Below are 18,073 nucleotides of genomic sequence, written 5' to 3' on the forward strand. Positions count from 1 at the left end.
AAAGAGCATTCAACCTAATCCACGAGGTCAGGGAAGGTTTTCTCTGAGGAAAGGACTGAGCCAAACCTGGCGTCCCCTTCTGTTAATGCCAAGAGTTTGGAGGAGGGTTCACTCCACTGTGGGCAGATAGAATGCTCCAGGCAGAGGTCAGAAATCGCTTTCTGTTTGGTGATAAACACATTTCTTCAGGATTTAGAGTCGAGCTGGTGAGAAGAGATTGTGCAGACCAAATTACTCCAAAATGCTCTCCAGAATTGGCTCAGGGGTGGGCAAAAACCAAGTTGATGTAGCAAGGCCTTCTTCCAGTTCAGTGAATGCTGAGGATCGTCCAAAGTGATGTGGTTATATCCCTAATATCAAAAGCTCTAAGCAATCTGCACACACGAGCATGTGCACACACACACACACACACACACACACACAAGTTTATTTAACATACACAGAATCTCCCTGACACACTGTGGAGAAATTACTGGCATCCATGTGGAGTCATTAGAGGGGAAGACATTGCATGGAACTTCCCAAAGCTGACAACATATTTCTTGCAGCTCATTCCATCAAGCAATCATCCTTTAATTCCTCCCTTGTGCTCCCTCGGTTCTTATTGTGTGGTCTGTCAATGCACTTACCTGATTGTATTTTATCATTTTTTGATGTCTCTGTTTCCTAGAAGGTTGACAGTGAGTATAATCCTGTGTTTGACCATTAGCTGTGCTATTATGCTTTCAGTGTTGCTAAGAACAACGTTGTCCCTTAAAAACAGAATCTTGTTACCGTGGTTGCTTTGTAGCAGTCAAGAATATTGTACTGAAGGGAGGTATCAAAATAGTGAAGCATTGTCTCTATGCAACGTGTAGCATAGAGACATGTTATATTTCTACTGCATTTAAGTAGCTATTAATTGCTAGTAAAATCAGTTTCTCCCTTTTCATTCCCCCTATTAAAATCTCTGTGGCATTAGGCAGATCAAGATGATCAGTAGGACTACAGCATTAATTGTGCAATTAAGGTTAAATGAAATGAAAGTGTGGTAAAGAAAGGTTTAGAAAACAGGTCTTGGGGATAATCTATAAACCTATTTGTAATGAACTAATTCAATAGTAGCCTTATCTAAGGATATGAACTGGAAAATACTACAGAAATTTTCACATAAATTCAGTGATCTGAATTCATAGCATGCAAAATTAAATGCCATGTTCAATTTTGTTTTTTACACAAACTTGAATATTGACATTATCCATGAGAACCAGAAAGAGTTGGCAGCCGTACAGTGCTCCAAGGCTTTTACAACATGGCAGAATTTCAGTTTCCATTAAATAAACAACAAATGACTTTAAAAATTAAACACAAAGCTGAATTTTTCATAAAGAATTGATTTCCTAAGTGCCTGCCCTAATTCTTCCTAAATGTAGAGAAAGTGCCCCCTAGTGGAAATCCGGTGCAGCATTTATTTCTGCAGTGTTTTTCATTTACCTAGTCCAACGCTGAAGGTCTGAGGCGTGCCAGGCACTGTGCTAGGCTGTGGGCACAAGGGCATGATGGAAAGCAGAGTTCAGCGATGTCAGATGCTGCAGAGAAATCAAGTGTGGTGAAGTATGAACGTGGATCACTAGGGTTTGCTATTAGGAGGCCACTGATTGTCTCAGAGAGAGAGAAATTTTAGTGGAATGGAGGGCAAACCCTGTATTTAAGGAGCCAAGGAGCAAATGGGAAGTGAAAGAAGGGTGTGAACCAGTACAAACTGCTTTACCAAAGAGCCTGGCTGTGGCCCTGCCTGATCTGGCTCAGTGGATAGAGCACCAGCCTGGGAATCAAAGAGCCAAGTGGTTCGATTCCCAGTCAGGGCACATGTCTGGGTTGTGGGTCAGGTCCCCAGTAGGGGGCGCGTGAGAGGCAACAACACATTAATGTTTCTCTCCCTCCCTTCCCCTCTAAAAATAAATATAAAATCTTTAAAAGTCGGTTTCTATCTCGAGGAGAAGCAGACATGGGAAATGAGAGGTTGAAGACAAAGTGGAGAGGACGACTGACGGAGTAAAGGAGGGGAAAAGGATCCAGAGCAGAGAGGGGAAAGGCCCACAGGACGGATGGAGGAAGAGCGGGCAGGAGGGAAGCACAGGTGATTGGTGGGTCTGTCCAGAAGCAGGAGAGGGAGTGAAGAGTCACGCTCAACATCTGCTTTTTTTCCTCTGAAGTAGAAATCAGACACAAGGGCTCAGAGTCAGAGCGTAGGAAGGGAAGGGAGTCTTGAAGAGAAACCTAGTGACTACAGTTGGGTATGCAGGCGACAGATGACCCGAGACCAGCAGGACAGCTAAGCAGCCCCAGTGAGTGGATGGAAGAGGAGACCACAGTGTGCAGGCCACAGTCAGCATAAAAGTGGCATCACGGTACCTGTGACTTCACAAAAAACAGATTTCAGGGAAGAGAACTAGGAAATTTTTTGCAGATCAGATATTTTGCAGGTCAGACATGGTAGAAAAAATACTGAGGATATTTCTGAAATTTAAAAGAAAGGAAGTGAAGCCCAGGGGTGGAAGTAGTAGGATTGTCATGATAGAGTAGAGGGAAATCTAGAGTCCAGAGATCTTGGTGTTGGGAACCAGCTCGATGGGAGTAAGAAGGTGAGAGCCAGAGGGATGGGAAGTCGTGATCCAAGGGGAAACATATGTTCCAGGCACCGTGCTAAACACATCTTATGTATTATTTTTACTTAACCTTGCAACCAGAGAGGACACCAATACCGCAACTCACTTGGCCAGTGTCACCCAGCTGGTCGATTGGCCCCAAAGCTTGTGCGTTAAATCCGAGCTGAGGGTAAGAGGTGGAACAGTTGGATAATGGTGGAGGGTGGGCCGCAGGAGTGAGCTGTTCTCGGAGACTGGGTTTGAAGGTCGGTGAGAGAGACAGACTGGCCAAGGGAGTAAATGGTGTGTATGCAAGAGTATGAGGAGAGAGAGAAGAGCAGACAGGTTGCGGAGCCCTAAAAGTGGTGACATTTTACATGGGGGCTGGGCACTGTTGGCTATATAATGTGTGGAGCCCAGTGCAAAAAGAAAATGTGGGGGCCTTTATTCAAATATAATGCTGTTAAAGATACTAAAATATTAAGGAAAAAGCCATTCCTTTCCTTTTTGCTGCACCCACTCTCTCTTAACCTGTCATCGTGTTTTTATTTACTATTACATGCTGCGGTCCCTTAGACATGGGGATACTTGCAGAGTGAGTGCAGACCCTGACAGATGCCCAGTGGGGGGCTTTGTTCATGTGTGGCTCACTGGGCGTTCGATTTCTAGCTCCCCTGATATACTGCACCCCTGTTGGGCGTGAAGAAATCAATCTTCCCTTCTCACAGCACACTGCAGCAAACCAGAGCAGAAGGGCAGCTACCAAGGAATGATACCCCCCAGGACACATGTGGTGCCTGGATCAGAGCAGGTGATAGACTCATCCCAGCCCAGAGCCCCCCAAACAGACTCTGAGGCCCTGTGAGCTTCGAGCAGAGATGGGGCTGCAGTGCCCTTGCTGAAGATGCCAGAGGTGATGGTTCCCCCATCTCAACACTACCTGCACCTGCACCCAGGCCCCCGGACCCAGAGCTGGAGGGCAATGGTGGGACACAGGTGGGCTTGGTACTCTGACGTGAGCCAGTCCCTGCCCTGGGAGGAGACAGGCAGGGGTGGGCTGGGCAGGATCCAGAGTTTTGGGGATGGGAAGGTTAGCAGGAGGCCAAGAATCTGACCAGGAAAGGTAGGGAGGTGGTAGAAGGTGGGATTCCTTGTGAACCAAGGCTCCAAACCCCCAGAGTATGCACCACTGTCCCATCAGATTTCGCTCAAAACACAAATTAGGTGAAATTGTTATGTTAATTTGCTGGGGCTGCTATAACAGAGAACCTGAGTGGCTTAAGCAACAGAAATTTATTTCTTCACAGTTCTGAAGGTGAGAAGTCTGAGGTGAAGATTTTTGCAGGTTTGGTTTGTCTTGTGGCCTTTCTCTTTAGTTGTAAAAAGCCGTCCTCTCCCACTGTGCTTACACTGATTTTCTGTTGCGTCTCTGTCCTAACCTCCTTTTCCTATAAACAATTAGATAACTTTAGGAATCTCCTCTTACCAACCCTATTGGATTAGGACCCACCCAAATGATACCATTTCACCTTAGTTAGAGGGTCTTTAAAGGACCCTATTTTTACATACAGACACATTCAGCTGTGGCTGGCGTGGCTCAGGTGGTTGGGCGGTGTCCCACAAATCGAGAGGTTGTTGGCTCCATTCCTGGTCAGAGTATGTGCCCGGGTTGCAGGTTGGGATGCTTGCAGAGGACAGCCATCCATGTTTCTCTCCCTCTGTTTCTTTTTCCCTCCCTTTTTCTCTAAAATAAAATAATGGAAAATATTAAATACGGTCAAATTCTGAAATACAGATTAGGAGTTCAACAGATAAATGGGGTTGCACAATTTAGCTTATAACAGTTGTTGAGTTTCAAGGTTAACTTGAGAGCATTAAACCCCAAACCTGGGGCACTTCCATGCATGGGCCTGGTGCGACTGCTCTGGACACCTGCCCGCGAAGCTGGGCCTGGGTGGTCAGTGGAGCAGGCACAGCAGAGTGGAATTGGAGGAATCAGACCCCCTCTTCCCAGACCTAGAGGGATCAGGTTTGTGTTAGAATGAGCACCACTCAATGGACAAAATTGTAAAGGGAGAAGGGCGGTGTTCATGATGAGAACTGGGTTTCGTTAAGACAACAGGAAGGGTGAAGACATCGTTGAGCAGGTTAAGAATGAAGAGAAGTTTCTCTGCAAGCAAATGAACATTTCATCAGGCCGAGCAGCAGCGCCTGGGAGGGAGGTCGGCAGGGAGCAGCCAACCCTGGAGTGGAGAGAGTGCGTGAGGGTGAGAACGTGAGAGAGAACACGTACCGGACGACTTGACTGTCATTACTTCTAATTATGCTGGATTTCCACTCCTTGGATTTAGAAATTAAATTTTAATTGAATTATGGTTGAATATTAACATTCCTTTATCCAACTGCTGCTGCACTTCCCGCAGAAACGTGGAATTCCTGATTGACCAGGGGAGGAATTTCATGCTGACCTACCCGTGTCCTCTGGCGGGCTCCCGCATGACCAGCTTGACGTCTGCAGAGGGCGCATTGTGAGGGCGCACACTCTGCGGTTCAGTGGGCGCCTGCTCTCCCACAGTGGGAGCAAATCCGTTAATTGTTATCGCACCACTGCAGTACTCTGACAAATTAAGCTTAGTCCCTTGAATATTTGCTTGGTGGTTATTATCTGTTCTATCTTATAAGAGCCTCTCCTCGAGAACAACAACAAAAGCCCTGTCTGCATTTATACAAATAGAAATGCTGGCAGTAAATAAGTTTAAAGAGCTACTACAGTGGAATAGCACTACAAGAAATTAATAACACGTGAAGTAGAGAGACAAAAGCAGAAAGCTGCAAAATTACAAAAAGCTATGTAATGAAAATACTGATGTATTGCTGCATATAATTTTCATATTCCATCACATATTATTACAAAAATTAATTTGTAACTATTCTAATAAGGACAATCATTTAAAAGATTAAAGTAATACATACTCATTGACAAAAAGTTTGAAAATGTAGATAAATCAAAAAGTGGCATATCACTATAATCATAACACCCAGTTTCTTTTAGATATTTTTATTGGCTTCTAGTCCTTTTTATATAATTGTGTATTTATATACTTTCTTTTTGCAAAAAAAAATAGGATCCCACTTTATATAGTGTTTAGTAATCTGTCTTTTACCACTTAACAAGGTAGGGCAAACATTCTTGTATAATATTATGTTAATGACTACACCAAGTGATAATTTATTTCACAGATTTCCATTGTGGCACATTTAGGTTCTTTTCAGCCATTTACTATTATAAACAACGTATCAATGAACATCTTTCTTGCTATAATTTTTTGCACCTCCATGATTATTTCCATAGGATAGATTCATAAAAGTGAAACATTCGTAATGTTTCAAAGTTATGTATGTTTTCAAGCCTTTTGGAAAAAAAAAATTATCAGGTAGCAAAAGCTAAGAACCAGTCCACTTGAATAACTACTAGGTATTTCCACATAGAAAAGTACATGAGAAAGCATACCAGATTAGAGCAATAAGACCAGTGTGGAATTTCTTCCTCTTCCACCAACAATTCCTAAGACTCAGCTGTTGTAGTCTTGTTATCATTAACCAGGGTGGACACAGGAAAAGATGAGAGAGATATGTGCTATCAGCAGTTTATGTAAAAAAGGCCTCAAGGGCTTGGTCCATAAGCTCAGTAAGAGCTGGTGTGAAGTGATGACTTTGAGATATACACACATATCACACACACACCTATGTACACACAGATATACACACACATATGTGTGTGTGTGTCTCTACACTTAGCACAACCTTAGACTAAGTTAACAGAAACACACCCAAATTAAATAACAGAATAAACTAATATTCTTATTACCATATTTAGAATAGCACATTTGATTCGACATGGTATATTCAATGATCAGGACACTTGTTTTTTTTTTGGCTTCCCATCCCTTCAGTTTCAAGCTCTGCTGATATAAAGGCCTTAGATCTCAGGTGAGGGGTGGTCTCACATAGACACAACAATGGTTTCACTGACCTGAAAGTCGAAAGACTCATTTTTGGCTCTTCAGACCACTGAACCAAGAAGAAAGAAGCAGGTTATTATGCAGCTCTGGGTATTGACTGCCATGATCAAGGGGAGATCAAATCTGGGAGCGTGTTGCAGGTAGCAGGGTCTTGGGTTGCAATCCAGGGAGTTCCGAGCGGTGCTATTTCAGTTTCACCGGGGCACTTGCAGCACACTAACTAAGGCAGGACCCCTGAGGACTCGCACACTGTGGGAGGGAAGATTTGGTGCACACTATCAGGGAAGGAATCCTGTGTGACCGATATGCTGGCCAAGGGCAGAGGGAACACAGAAAAAGAATAGAAGAGGCACCGTGTGAGTATAAACTGCAGCCTTGTGAGAAAATACAGAAACAAAGACTATAGCAGCTGCACATAGTTCCTTTGCTTTGTTTGTATCTGTGTCTATTAACCAATGATTTATTTTATCCTCTCTTCTCTCCTATGTCAGAAATACTAGTGATGATTACTTTTATTCATAGAAAATTCAGATGGAAGAAATATTAAGATCACTTAGAGATGGAAATGATGATTGATGAAAACTTGTGCCTTTCTTTTGGGAGAGTGACAAGCATCTTCAATATTTAAAGGGTATTTGTGTGGTATTGTTATTGTCTCTGGAAGTTTCAATGCAGACTGAAGGGTGAGAATAAATGCTGAATAGACAAAGGGTGGGTTTTGTCTGTGGCTCATACTGAGCTCCCTTCTTGCCCTCCTGTAACTTACTCTGTAGTTCTGAGAACACTGTATTTCCTAGATGTTCCTGGAAGCCACCTCCTCACCATGGAGCATGGAAACATTGGAGAAGCTCTATCTTTCTCTGCTTCCTACTGGGCCTCAGCAGTGACAGATGCGGCTGCAGAGGTGGTGCAGTCCACATCGCTGCTGCCCTCCTTGGCAGCACCGTGCAGAAGCATCAGTGCAGGTTCTCAGCGGCCTCAGCAGGGCAGTGGTCATGGGCTCCCAGTTACACTTTTCCTCTTTTGGCTCCTTCATCCATAAGAGTGAGAATTGCTTCCTGTAGTTATTAATCTCTAAATTTTCATTTTTAAAAAAGATTTATTTATTTATTTATTTTTAGAGAGAGGGGAAGGGAGAGAGAAAAGGAGGGAGAGAAACATCGATGTGTGAGAGATACATTGATTGGCTGCCTCTTGCACACCCCCAACTGAGGACCTGGCCTGCAACCCAGGCATGTGCCCTGACTGGGAATCGAACCAGTGACCTTTCGGTTTGCAGGCTGGCATTCAATCCACTGAGCCACACCACCCAGGACACATTTTCATTTTTTCCCTCTCTTCCAGCCTTTCCAATCCTTTGGTAATCAGTTTCCAGTATTAAATTCCATCTGTTTGAAATACCTAGTGGGGTTCTCTTTCTCCATAAGGACAACCACTGATGCAGAGAACCCATGGCCCAGCCTTTGAAAAAGAAATATGGATGGAGAAGGAAGAAGATGATCATTGTTGGCCAGAAACAAAATGAAGAAATCATGTAACAAGATGTCAGGGACAGTATAGGGAACTGTTCCTCATGGCATAGGAAATGTAGCCCAGCCCCCACTCAGAAAGGCCAGTGGGGAGTGAGGTCAGGTGCACAGGACCCATGCCCACAGATAAGTTCTCTTATGGAGAGTCAGGCCTGCATTGTACCTGGGCTGCTTTGAGGTTTGCTTTTGCTGAAACTCCCTCACCCTGAATTGAGGTAGCAAATATTTACTGCATATCTTTAAAGTAACTTCCTAAAATCTATGCTAAACCTTCTAAGGAGGAGTGTTGGTTACAAGTTCAACCACTTTTCCCTTTGCATTTGCAAATATCCTTCTTCTGTGATGTAATTAGCAGCATCCTCTCCTTTGTTTTCTGTAAAAGGTAACCACCTGAAGTGAACCTGTGCATAGTAAATGAGGACCATAATGTAATGTGCCCAGAAAAGCAATAAAAGCCTGTCCAGGCAGGGGTTGCAGCCCTCTCTCACTCAGAGAGCAGCCATGCCTTCCCTTTTTCTCCACAGAACTTGTGTAGTCCGTGTGAATTTGTTTTCTGCAGCCACAATACATGGACCTCATGGGCCAGGGCCCTCATCAGGACAGCATGCTATGATTTCTGATGTTAACAACTTCAGGTGGTGATAGGGTCCAGAGTATGGACTTGGAAACAGTGGCTCAGGTAAAGTGCAAGTGTAGTGAAGTGAAAGCTTTTGGAATTGATGCGATCTTTTAACTGGGATGTGATGATGCCATCTGGTTCATTCAAATGGCTTGAAATAAGGAACGATGATGCCAGGATATGAGACAGGGAGAAAGATGAGGACATGTCAGGCTGTCTTCTCACATAAGGTAATATTTTTATTAGAGAAATGCATGTTAATGGTTAAGACAGGGCACTCGTAATGACATGAATGATCCCCCCCTTTTCTAACCACGGACAAATGCTTGATGGAAATGTCGGGGATTGCTCAGCCTCCCGTCTCAGGCAATAGCCTTAGAGCTGCAGGCGGTGAGTTAGCATAATCACGCATGTTTGCCTTTGTCAGCATACTGGACTCTTACATTCCTCTCTAGGGTATATAAAATAAAAACAATGTTTGCCCTTGGCTGAAGTCATTGCAGCTCTTTTCAAAAAACCCTGTATTGCAAACACAAAAGAAAAAGAAATATCACAAGGCCCAAGTTTAATGGTTCGGTAAGTGCGGTATAATTAGCAATATACACTTTCAGAACCACAGGAAACTATCCTTAGTGAATAATGAAATTAAGAAGATTAAGAACCTATTTATACCTTACCCTAAATTGCTGTCAGAATAACTATTTTACAGTCTTTTTATTTATTAGATTTCTTAATTTCTCATTTGCTGAAATCTTTGCAGTGGCGGTGCAGTTGGTATTACCTGGTATTTTCCTTCCAGAAACACAAACGGCACCAACACATTAATTTGGTACCAAAAGAACAGAATTTGTGTCTGTATTATGCTGTTAAGAAGCCAACACTAATTTACCTGTTAGCTGGATTGGTCAGGGAAGTGTTTTTTATCATATTTATACCCTCTGTAACTTAGTTATGTCCACAGAACAGTCCCTCCAGACAGAATTAATTAGAATTGGTATTTGGCCCTGGAGTGTGGTTTGCTGTTTCCCTGTGTAATTAATGCATCGTTGCGAATCCCCTTAGTGCTGTTGTGTCGACTCCATCTCTGCCTGCTAGAGAAAACCACTGCATTTAGTCACAATTTCTCTGCACTATCGCAAGTTTTATTTTCAACTGCTAACTACCTACCGCCCAGAGTCTACTAAATTCAGCAAGTTATAATTTTTATGTAGGCTAAAAAGGATGGTAGGCCACAGTCTGGGGAATGAATATTTTATGATGAAAATTTTATCTCCCCAAAGGTTTTTACATTTAACTGTAAGTTACTTGCTGCAATACTGATTTGTAACTTTAGCCACTAAGGACAATTTTAAAAGATTTTACCAAAATTACAAAGTAGTCTCAGTTGTGTACTGTAATCCATTGTCCATTCTTGCATTGCAGTTTTTCTGGATTTGCCTTTTGGATGGCTGTTGTATAAGCTCTCTCAAAACTTGTTACTCAGGGGATGCCAGACAGCTCTCTGGGAGCCTTGGCCACCTGGCTTGAGCACAGACAGAACAAAGGGCGGTGGGATAGAAGCGTTACTACTTGTTGCCGGTTCTTACCAAAGCCACAACTACGCAGAGAGGCAGGCAAATACAGACATGTAGAAAATATTTTTTTCCAAAATAAAAATATCTTTATTATGTTCAGATAATAAAAATGATACATGCTCATTATAATAATTTCAAATACATAAAATTCTAAAGAAAGTAAAGATCACCCAAATACCACAGCCCAGAAAAAAAATCATTAACCTTTTGGCAAAGTTCTCTCTATGAAACTCATAATATCATAAAGTATCCAGTGTTACGAATGAGCCCATATTAAACATGCTATTCTGGAATCTGACTTTTCATTCAATAATATTTCAGGGACAAATTTCCATACCAATAAAGATCTAAATAATCTTTCATGACAGTTGCATACAAGTCAATGTTATATTTGTACTATAATTTATGTAACCCATCTTTTATTGAAAGACATTTAGGCTGTTTCCAATATTTTAATATTATAAACATCATAAAGTACATCTTTGCCATCTTGTTTAGAGAGGTATGTAATTTTATTTATTAGGATGAATACTTAAATTGCTGGGTAAAAGTGTATCATTTCAATTTTTGATACATATTGCCAAATTTGATACATGCCGCTCTCTTAGAAAAGTGCCAATTTTCACACCAGCCACGGTGAACAAGAATGTCTATTTGCCTATGTTCTTGTCAACTGCTTCAATATCTGCCAATCTGGGAGGGTAAAATGAACACTAATAAAATAATGAACACACATATTATCAGCCATTTTTTAAATTTTCAAATAGAAGATACTTTAAATTTTTAAGTTAAAAATTTCAGAGCAGATATTTCCTGCAATTGAATAAAAAGTGTTCAGTTTGGTACCCATTCCAGCATCAGTGTGACTCAGGATAAGAGTCAAGTTCTTTGAGATCATTTCCCTTGATCTATGGTGACAGCAACCAGCTCGACAGGTACTTATAGCTTAAATATGCACGTGCACCTGCCCACTGTGGCAGGTAAGCTATTTCTCCCTTCTTACCCCCATTCCACTCAATGTTGATCTACAAGAAAATTTTAAAATTAAGAAGCAAATGAAAAACTATGAAAATACTTATAGAAATATTGTTGTTTATATAGATGACCACGAAGTTTGCAATGAGGCAGATGACATCAATTAGAAGGCTCACATGTGAAGGTTTGGGAGGTAATGTTGATCTTTTAAAATGAAAATGCCTCCCAAGAAAATACTTGCATGTCAAATCCAATAGACCATCAAATATCTATAATTTGGGACAGATAGATGGAAACAAAATACAACAAATGTTGGTTTATTACCTGTCAAATGTTGGTTTATCATTGCTTAGACACAATGTGGGAATACTTCTTACCATGAAGCACACCAGCAAGCAATGTACACAATGCCTAATTCCTTTTTTAAAATATATCTCATATATTAATGTTTGCAGTTAGTAACTTCTATCCAAGAATGATGAACTGGAGCTATTTAAGCAAATGATTGATGATAGTACAGGTATCAGGAAGACAAATTTGGGTACAATTAGATGTTAGAATTGATACACTAGATACCAATGATTTTGAAGATGCTTCCTAGGACTATTTGATTCATTCACTTCATAAATATTGTGGGGTCATATTATGCACCAAGCACTGTACTAGCTGTTGGGGGCACAAAATGAACAGGATATAACCTGTGTCCCCAGGGAAGCATCCATGTTGTGGAGGAGAGGGAAGAAGCCAACCATAATTCCATTATGGACCGATAGTGAGGTAAGGTATGCGCAGGTGTTTCAGATGACATAGATGAAGCCTGCTGAGATGCCACCTTGGCAAATAAATGCCCTGAAAAAAATTACTGGTCAACGGGAGAATAGGATCTGTCATATTTGCCACCGAGCATGCCATAGACTGCTTGTGCACTAATAGCAAAGTGATGGCTGCCAGGGGGATATCAGCTATCCCATACAACAAGGAGAGAACCTCTCGGAACCCCCACACGAGAGCTGGTGGAGGAGCCAGGATCTGTATCCAGACGACACTGAGATGGCAGCTTGTAGAGAGCTGCCAGTTAATGTTAGAACTGTGATGACAACCCTCCCAGTGTTTCTGTTCACCCACTCATTCCTTCAGTCAGTCAGTCAAGTGCACAATCCATGAAGGCAGGGTGTTTGGTGGGGTTTGGTCTTCATCATCCCCTCAGGTCCTAGAACAGTACCTGATGCAAAGGAGGCTGTTAGTAAATATTTACTCAATGAACAAATGGATGGATGAATTCACATTATTTACATTAAACGACTGCATTGGCATGGCACTGCATCAGACAAGCAGGGCAGTGATAAAGGCAGAAGATATGGCAAGGCTTGTGTGCTTACTGAAAGTTTGTGGGATCAGCAAAGGACTTTTCACATTCATGCCTTCTCACAGGACAAGAACATTGGGCTTTGAAGTCAGGCAGATGTGGGTTCAATTCCTGGCTCTTCCAGATCTGGGAGGACCTCAGGGAAATTCCTTAACCTCCTTGAGTCATTTTTCTCATTTATAACATGGGGTTCATACCTTCTGGTAGTTGTGATGGACAAATAGGAAAAAACATGCAAAAATCTGGACCTAGTTCCCCTTGTCCTCACCCCATTCTTCCAACCCCAGAGGTGGGGGTGTGCACAGCTCTGGTAGAACTGTGGCCCCCAATTCTCTGGAGAGCCTTCTTGGAGCACTTTTTGGTCACTCTTTTCTATTTCTCATATTCCCGTCTGTCTTCCAGCAAGCTTCTCTAAGAGGTGTTCTTCCCCCACTCAAAAGAGCATAGTTATCGCTGCCCCCCTCCTTTTCACCTTTACTTTTAGTCCCATTGGTTGAGGGTTCAAATAACAGATGTCACCCAACTATTTACTGGAGTCCATGCCTTTTCTTCCTTACTTGGTATCCTAGTAATCGATACACTGCCTTGGTTCTGGTAGATGCTTAGTAAATACTATTCAGGATAACCCTCACCTCTGTACTCACCATAGTCAGGTCACAAAAGTTGTTTTACACAGGCTGATGTACTACCGTATAAAACTACTATTATGCAGTGAGTCACGGATCACTATAACAATTCTCAAGAAGTCAATAAAATTGACTATGTCAGAAATCGCATACCTATTTTCAAAAACAATGAAATATTTTGGGGCATCATGAAATGCTACAAGAACTCTAACAACTAAACAGAGCCTGCCTGGAGGATTGCTTGTGGTGCGTTATATGGATGAAGATGAGTGGATTCTTGACTATTCATGTTTGCTGATCAGAGGGAACACTTACTTGGAGGCTCATTCTTGGTTTCTTATTCCACACATCATGAAGCTGTGAGGTATCTCTTACTGCCCATCACAGAATGCCAGACTTAATTACTATAATCAACATTTTTTAATGTACCCACTAGAAGGCAAATCGAGTCAGGAGGACTGGATCACTCAGTAGAAAATTTTGGGTCCATCTGCTTACCATATCATTAGTCAGCTTATCGCCAGCTAATCTGATTTGGTCCTTCAGATGTCCAAAATACTCACCCTCACCCCCCAGCAAGGTGATCTAATAAAAAAGATCAGAGGTTAACCATATTGCAGGAATATAAAGAAATGATGCCTCTTTCAAAAAACGTGCAGCCTAGTTGGAAAGGTAGCATCTACTGACCTGGAACACTCTGAGAACATTGTAGTGCAATGGTTGGCAGAGTGGCCCCAGCATTACCTGGGAACTTGTTACAAAGCCCAATTTCTAACCCCGGAACTACTGCATCCGAAGCTGGGTGGGCCCAGCAATCTGGGCTTTTAACAAGCCTTCCACTTCATTCTGATGCACATTAAAGTTTAAAGAACAATGCTTTAAGTCAAATAAGCAGATTCAAATCAACAGATCACACACGTGCCGAGTGATGGTGCAGGCCCGGTGTTAATCAGAGCTTTCTTACCGACCTCTCACTGAAGGTACTTCCAGACAACACTTATAAAACAAGCTAAATCAGCCTCAGAATGGTTTGTAATATATTAAGCCAACTGCCAAAGGCTTTTACTGTTTCCTTTCATTAACATGAATAATCAAGCGTTGCCAACTAGGACAGGTCAGAAGAATTAAAATCCTGTGAAGTCAAGTCCAAACCTCTTCCCCTACTAGTCTTAGCACACGGGCCATTTGGGAGCACTGTGAAGACATACATCCTGCTCAGGTGGGGAAGACAGCACCCCACAGCCAGGCCCCCTGCAGACCTGCCTGTGAGCGTGGCCTCTCCTAACTGCTTACCTGGGGCTTTTGGGGGCCTGTCAGACTAAGGCTTACTGTGTTTTGAACCTCACTTTCTGTCATGAGGTCGTTTTCCCCCAGAATTGTATATAGTTCCACGTTTCTGACCTTGGTCTGCTAACCAGACCCTAATTCCTGATGACTTCTTTCTCTGATTAGTTGTTCTTGAATGCAGCTTCCAATCGGACTATGATGACCGCCCCCTCCCCAGTGGCATGTACCTATTCCTCTGATGCACAGACAGCTAGAGGTCTTACCTTGTATTGTGAATACCCTGAAGAGGGAGATTCTGTAAATCCTCTGGAAATGGTTTTCTTGGAGTATTTCAGCCCACCATCATACACACAATCATTATCCTCACTTCATTTACTCAGCAATGTTTACTGTAGCTGAATTTTTGATTACGTGAGTTCATGGAGGCACTTCACTTCAACTTGTAAGGAAACACTTGCTGTGTACAGGATAACATGCTAGGCCTTGAAGAGGTGGCCCAAACACACTCAGGAAATGTGACAGAGTTATGCCCCTCTGCCAAAGATGTTCATGTCCTATTCCCGGAAAACTGTGACTATATTACTTTACAAGAGAAAAGGGACATTTGCAGATGTGATTAAATTAAAGATCTTGGGATACAGAGATTTTCTTGGGTTTTCTGAGTGGGCCAATGCAATCACCAGGATCATGGTAAGAGAGAGGCAGGAGGGCCAAGGTACGAGAAAGAGGTGATAAAGAAGTCAGAGAGAAAGAGGGGGATCTAGATTCAAAGATGCTACATTGCTGGCTTTGAGGATGGAGGAAGAAGCCATGAGCCAAGGAAGGCAGGTGGCCTCTAGAAGCTTGAAGAGGTAAGAAAATGAATCTCCTCCTAAAGCCTCCAGAAGGAATGCCAAGGACTTCTGACTTCCAGAACCACAAAATAATTAATTTGTTTTAACCCACTAAATTTGGGATGATTTGTTTCAGCAACCATAGAAAACTGATACAGGGAGTTTACAGGTCTAGTCAAAGAGAGAAGATGGCAGAAGCAACTTTGATATAATTCAGGAAGTGACTGATATAACATAGAAATACAAATAATAGCTATGAAAATGCTGATAAAGTACTTCTGGCTGGAGAGATTAGGGAGGCTGCCGGAAGGATGGAGGTTCTGCTGGGCCCTGAAGGATTGGGTGAGATTTCAGTTTAGCTTGTGAGAGATCCAGGAAACTGCAGGAGTAAAGGCATGGAGTTGGAAGCTACAGAATATAACAGAAATCTGCTCAGTTTTTGTGACCAGCCACTTTCTCAGAAATAAAAATTACTTGATTAGAATTTCACACATTCTACTCAGAATATAGTAGGTCTCTAAGTACATATATATATATATTTTCAAAAAGAACCTATAATAACAGTAAATAACTATATTATATGTAAATAACCACCTGATGAATTTAAATACAGAATACAGATCTTGGGCAAGAACCCCTCTCTGCATCGAACATGTCATAGCCAAGGGTGAACCTGGCTCATTTTCAGACAGCAGGCTTGGTAGGGATGAACACAAAAAAGAATAAAGGGCCAATAAAAGTAAATGCAAAGGCAACTCTTTAAAGGGCATCTACTAATATTTACAAATTAGGGACTTACTACAACCTTTGTACGCAAGCTAAACTAAACACTGGAATCCAACTGAACTGAACATACCTAGCAGACTGAAGGCCCTCAGGACTCATACCGATGAAGAAGACATTGGATTCCAGTCTCTCTTTGGTAGCTTTTGGTTGTTTCGTTGGTCTGAAGTTGGAGCCCACGATCTCAAATAATCTTGAATGGCTCTAATTTAGCCTAAGTTTACTCATGAGGCAAATACCTGATAAAGCACATTTTTAAGCCACTCTGTTTTACAAGTTGGGAAGTAAATAATGGGACTGTCCAGATTGTTGGTCTGTATTATTACCAAGGTCACCATCAGTCATCCTCTTGGCCTGACAGGAAGGCAATGTCTTCCCAGGATGTACATGTACTCACATGCCTCAGTCATACTTGCCTCCTTCTTTATCTTCTGGTAAAATGGATTCCTTCTGGAGCTGTTCACCTTCGTCCCAGAAGAATTCAGAGGAACAGCTAATCTCCATAGGCCTGCTCCTGTAAGAATGGCCTGGAGCTTCTGCAGAAGGGTCCACATTCATACTAGAGGCCTCTGAGTCCTGGGGTGGAGCTGCATACTTTGGAAGCCAAAATCCTTCACAAGAAGAACTGGGCCTATCACAAGTGTCCTCATTTCTCCTACTCCCCGCCTTTGTCTCGAAGCCCAGAAATGTAACCTCAGACTGGCTGCATTCAAAGGGAATTTTCTGAGTCATTTTCTTTTCTCTCAAATGTTTGTCATGAAGCAGTGAATGATTACTCTGTCTTTCATCATCTTCCACTGGAATACTTGGTACGTTGTCCAAGAACAGAGGAGAAGGACACCTGAAGGACTTGAGTGATGTGGGAGGATCTTCAGCAAAATATAAGCAGGCTTGAGTACTTTCAAGAGTAGTCAGAACCTAATTAACCAAGAAGCAAACATCCAGTTAAGTTGAATAACCTTTCCTTTTTTACCTTTTTCCTGTCTATCTATTAAGGACATGATCTTCTTTTCATGAAATCAGTTTTACTATAGAATTTTGAATGAGAAGGTATTAGAGATTAGCTAAATCCTTCATTTTAATAACTAAATTAAGTGACTTGAAGTAAAGCATAAAAAAACTGCATTAAATTGAATATCAAGAGACTTGACCCAAGGCCTAGATTTGCCACCACTACTTTGTGACCTTGGGTGAATTTCTTATCATTTTTTTACTTCAACCTTAATATATGGAGAATTGGAAGGGTTTGGGATACAATGAACCCAATCTATAGTTCTCGAATGCCAGATTTACAAAGAAGAGCATTCTTAAAATACAGATCCCTTACTCCCACCCTAAAGGCTGCCATTCAAAAAATAAGGAGATGGGAGACCAGGAATCTGTATTTTTAATGCCTCTCAGTTTATTTGGATGTGCAGCCCAAATTCAGAACCACTGACCTGATATAAAATAACATACAACAAACCTTCTCACACATATGTAATTTAAAAGAATACAGATAGAGAGCTTTACAATTTACAAAGTGTTTTGTACACATCACTCCACTTAATCTGCACAAACAACACTATTATTTGCACTTTATAGATATAACAGCGCTGAGTCTCAAAAAAGGGAATCGATCAGTATCACTAGTCAGTAAGGAGCAGACCTGCTGCTGCTCGACCCCAGGTCTCTGGCTCCCAATCCCATGTTCCCTCCACTGTAGACCTCACAGCTCCTCCTGGGCCCATGACTCCAGGCCCCATGGCCCTTCCTGGAGTGGCAGGCTTAGAACACAGTTCTCCTGGCTCCCAGCTCAGGGCTTCTTATATTCTGACGATGTCCACTCCTTG

General features: G+C 42.1%; 1 protein-coding gene across 2 annotated transcripts in view; it reads right to left on the reverse strand.

The window, feature by feature from the left end:
* Positions 1 to 10,471: 10,471 nt before the first annotated feature.
* IRAK3 (interleukin 1 receptor associated kinase 3) overlaps positions 10,472 to 18,073 on the reverse strand; it is a 57,305-nt gene continuing 49,703 nt past the window's right edge. The window contains exons 12-13 of one of the 2 annotated variants that reach the window (XR_006784636.1): positions 14,889 to 17,159; positions 10,472 to 13,923 (exon numbers count right to left, since the gene is read on the reverse strand). Coding sequence is in view for 1 of the 2 variants with exons in the window: in XM_045829868.1 (XP_045685824.1) it covers positions 16,644 to 17,159 (516 nt within the window). In the remaining variant the exon portion in view is untranslated. Of the gene's footprint in view, positions 17,160 to 18,073 lie in introns of both variants that reach the window. The other variant, XM_045829868.1, reaches the window with a different exon arrangement.

Source organism: Phyllostomus hastatus, unplaced genomic scaffold, assembly GCF_019186645.2.
Source record: "Phyllostomus hastatus isolate PE091 unplaced genomic scaffold, TTU_PhHast_1.1 phas_scaffold_93, whole genome shotgun sequence".
Lineage (NCBI taxonomy): Eukaryota > Metazoa > Chordata > Mammalia > Chiroptera > Phyllostomidae > Phyllostomus > Phyllostomus hastatus.